Source organism: Austrofundulus limnaeus, unplaced genomic scaffold (assembly GCF_001266775.1).
Source record: "Austrofundulus limnaeus strain Quisiro unplaced genomic scaffold, Austrofundulus_limnaeus-1.0 Scaffold229, whole genome shotgun sequence".
Classification (NCBI taxonomy): Eukaryota; Metazoa; Chordata; class Actinopteri; order Cyprinodontiformes; family Rivulidae; genus Austrofundulus; species Austrofundulus limnaeus.
In genome coordinates this window covers 645,552-647,224 of record NW_013952631.1, presented here as the reverse complement: position 1 = coordinate 647,224, position 1,673 = coordinate 645,552, and the positions used below count along the sequence as shown (strand labels likewise).

The following is a 1,673-nucleotide window of genomic DNA, read 5'->3' as shown; positions in this document are numbered from 1 at the left end:
GTATGAATATAATATACAAGTTTCACTTTTTAAATGGAATTACTGAAATAAATCTACTTTTTCATGATATTCTAATTTTATGACCAGCACCTGTATTTGTTTACTTTTTTGAATGGAAAATTTATTTTCCTGTGTAAATTTTTGGAGAATGCAGCTTAGTCAACACACGCTAACATGATTCTTGTTTGTGTCCAGGTACCCTCATCTTTGTGAAGATGAAAGAAGGGCTGTGGTGCCGTTCCAGAGTGTCTGAAGAAATGTTTCAGAAAGGCTCCACGAAGGCTGTGAAAGTGTGTCCAGTCACAGAGCTGACCAGTTTGAGAGTGTTCTGCCTAGATTATGGGTTCACCAGACACATCACATTACCAAAGTACGAACTAATGTTATAATGGGAAATGGGAAAAAAATCATATTCTTGTTTATGCCCTTTATCTTAACTTTCAATTGGTTATAAAAGTATCCAACCTTTGATGTTTCAATTTTGTTGTCTTAAAACCAGGTTTTTAAACAGATAATACATTTTATTTTTATGGATTTACACAGAAGAATCCAGATTAATGAAAAGAAAGGGATGAGATTTGTTTACAATGATTCTGAAACTATGAAACTGGGAAAGTGACGCTTGTATTCAATTCCTTTACTTGAAAGCCACATAACGTGTTGGTGATTTAAAGCAAAGACCTGTTCTGATAGCTCCTAAGATTAACAGCAGTTAACCTGTTAGAGGTAAAAACAAGAGACATGAAGACCAAGGAACTCTCCACACAGCTCAGACTAAGTTGTGGAGATGTACAGATGAAGGTTTTATTGTAAAATAATAATAATAATCCAAACACTGAACATCCCAGAGAACACAAACAAACGTTATTACAAAATTAAGATTATGCCACTCAAGGACTTGACGTTAATCAGTAGCAGCCAACAGGTAAAAAAATAATTATTTTGGAGTTGACAGCTCTTCAGCAGAGATGAGTATCTGTTCATAGGAACACTAAGCTGCCCAGAGCTGGACTTTACAGAAAGATCTGGAAAAAGCAATTAAGAAAGAAAATAAAAGTTTTAAATTTGTCAAAGGGCATGTTAAACTCCATAAACATGAAAAAATCTGTTGTGATCCAATTAAACTAAAATTAAACTTTTTGGCATCAAGGTAGTCACCTGGGGTCAGATTTATAAAGGATATTGTGTGGAAACCATACTAAAAATGAACGTACGGCCAAAAGGCAAAAATGGCGTACACGTTTCTGCGCGTCTTTCCTTTTTAGATTACAGCAGCACGTTAGAGTTTGCGCACAAGGTCCTGCCTCAGGTTCTACCCTCTACACGCCCACACTCTACCATAAACAGTCAATGCAAAGTACCTCGTGAATGTTAAGGTGTATTTAAATCAGTCAGCTGATCAGTGATTGGTTCAGACACGCTCCGTCATGTGTCTGGAGGAGGACAGGTGCTGACAACTGCTCACGTGAACAGAATGTCTGTAATTGACACAGATTTTTACTCATTTTGCAGGTTTATAGTCGTTTAAAGCATTCTTTTTTAATCAAAAACTCAACTTCGAATAAATTTTCTCTCAGAGCCTGCAGGACGATAAAAACAAATAAATAAGATAAAGTTAAGTTCACCGTTCTTCTCCCCCATCCTCCCCCTCCCTTCTCTGTTATCTGCAACAG

The 1,673-nt window shown here is 36.5% G+C and overlaps 1 protein-coding gene across 1 annotated transcript in view; it reads left to right on the top strand.

Moving 5' to 3' along the window:
* LOC106525494 (RING finger protein 17) overlaps nucleotides 1–1,673 on the top strand; it is a gene marked incomplete at its 3' end in the record, with an annotated part of 58,284 nt that overhangs the window by 41,192 nt on the left and 15,419 nt on the right. The window contains 1 exon segment of the mRNA XM_014019757.1: nucleotides 196–370. Coding sequence (XP_013875211.1) covers nucleotides 196–370 — 175 coding nt within the window.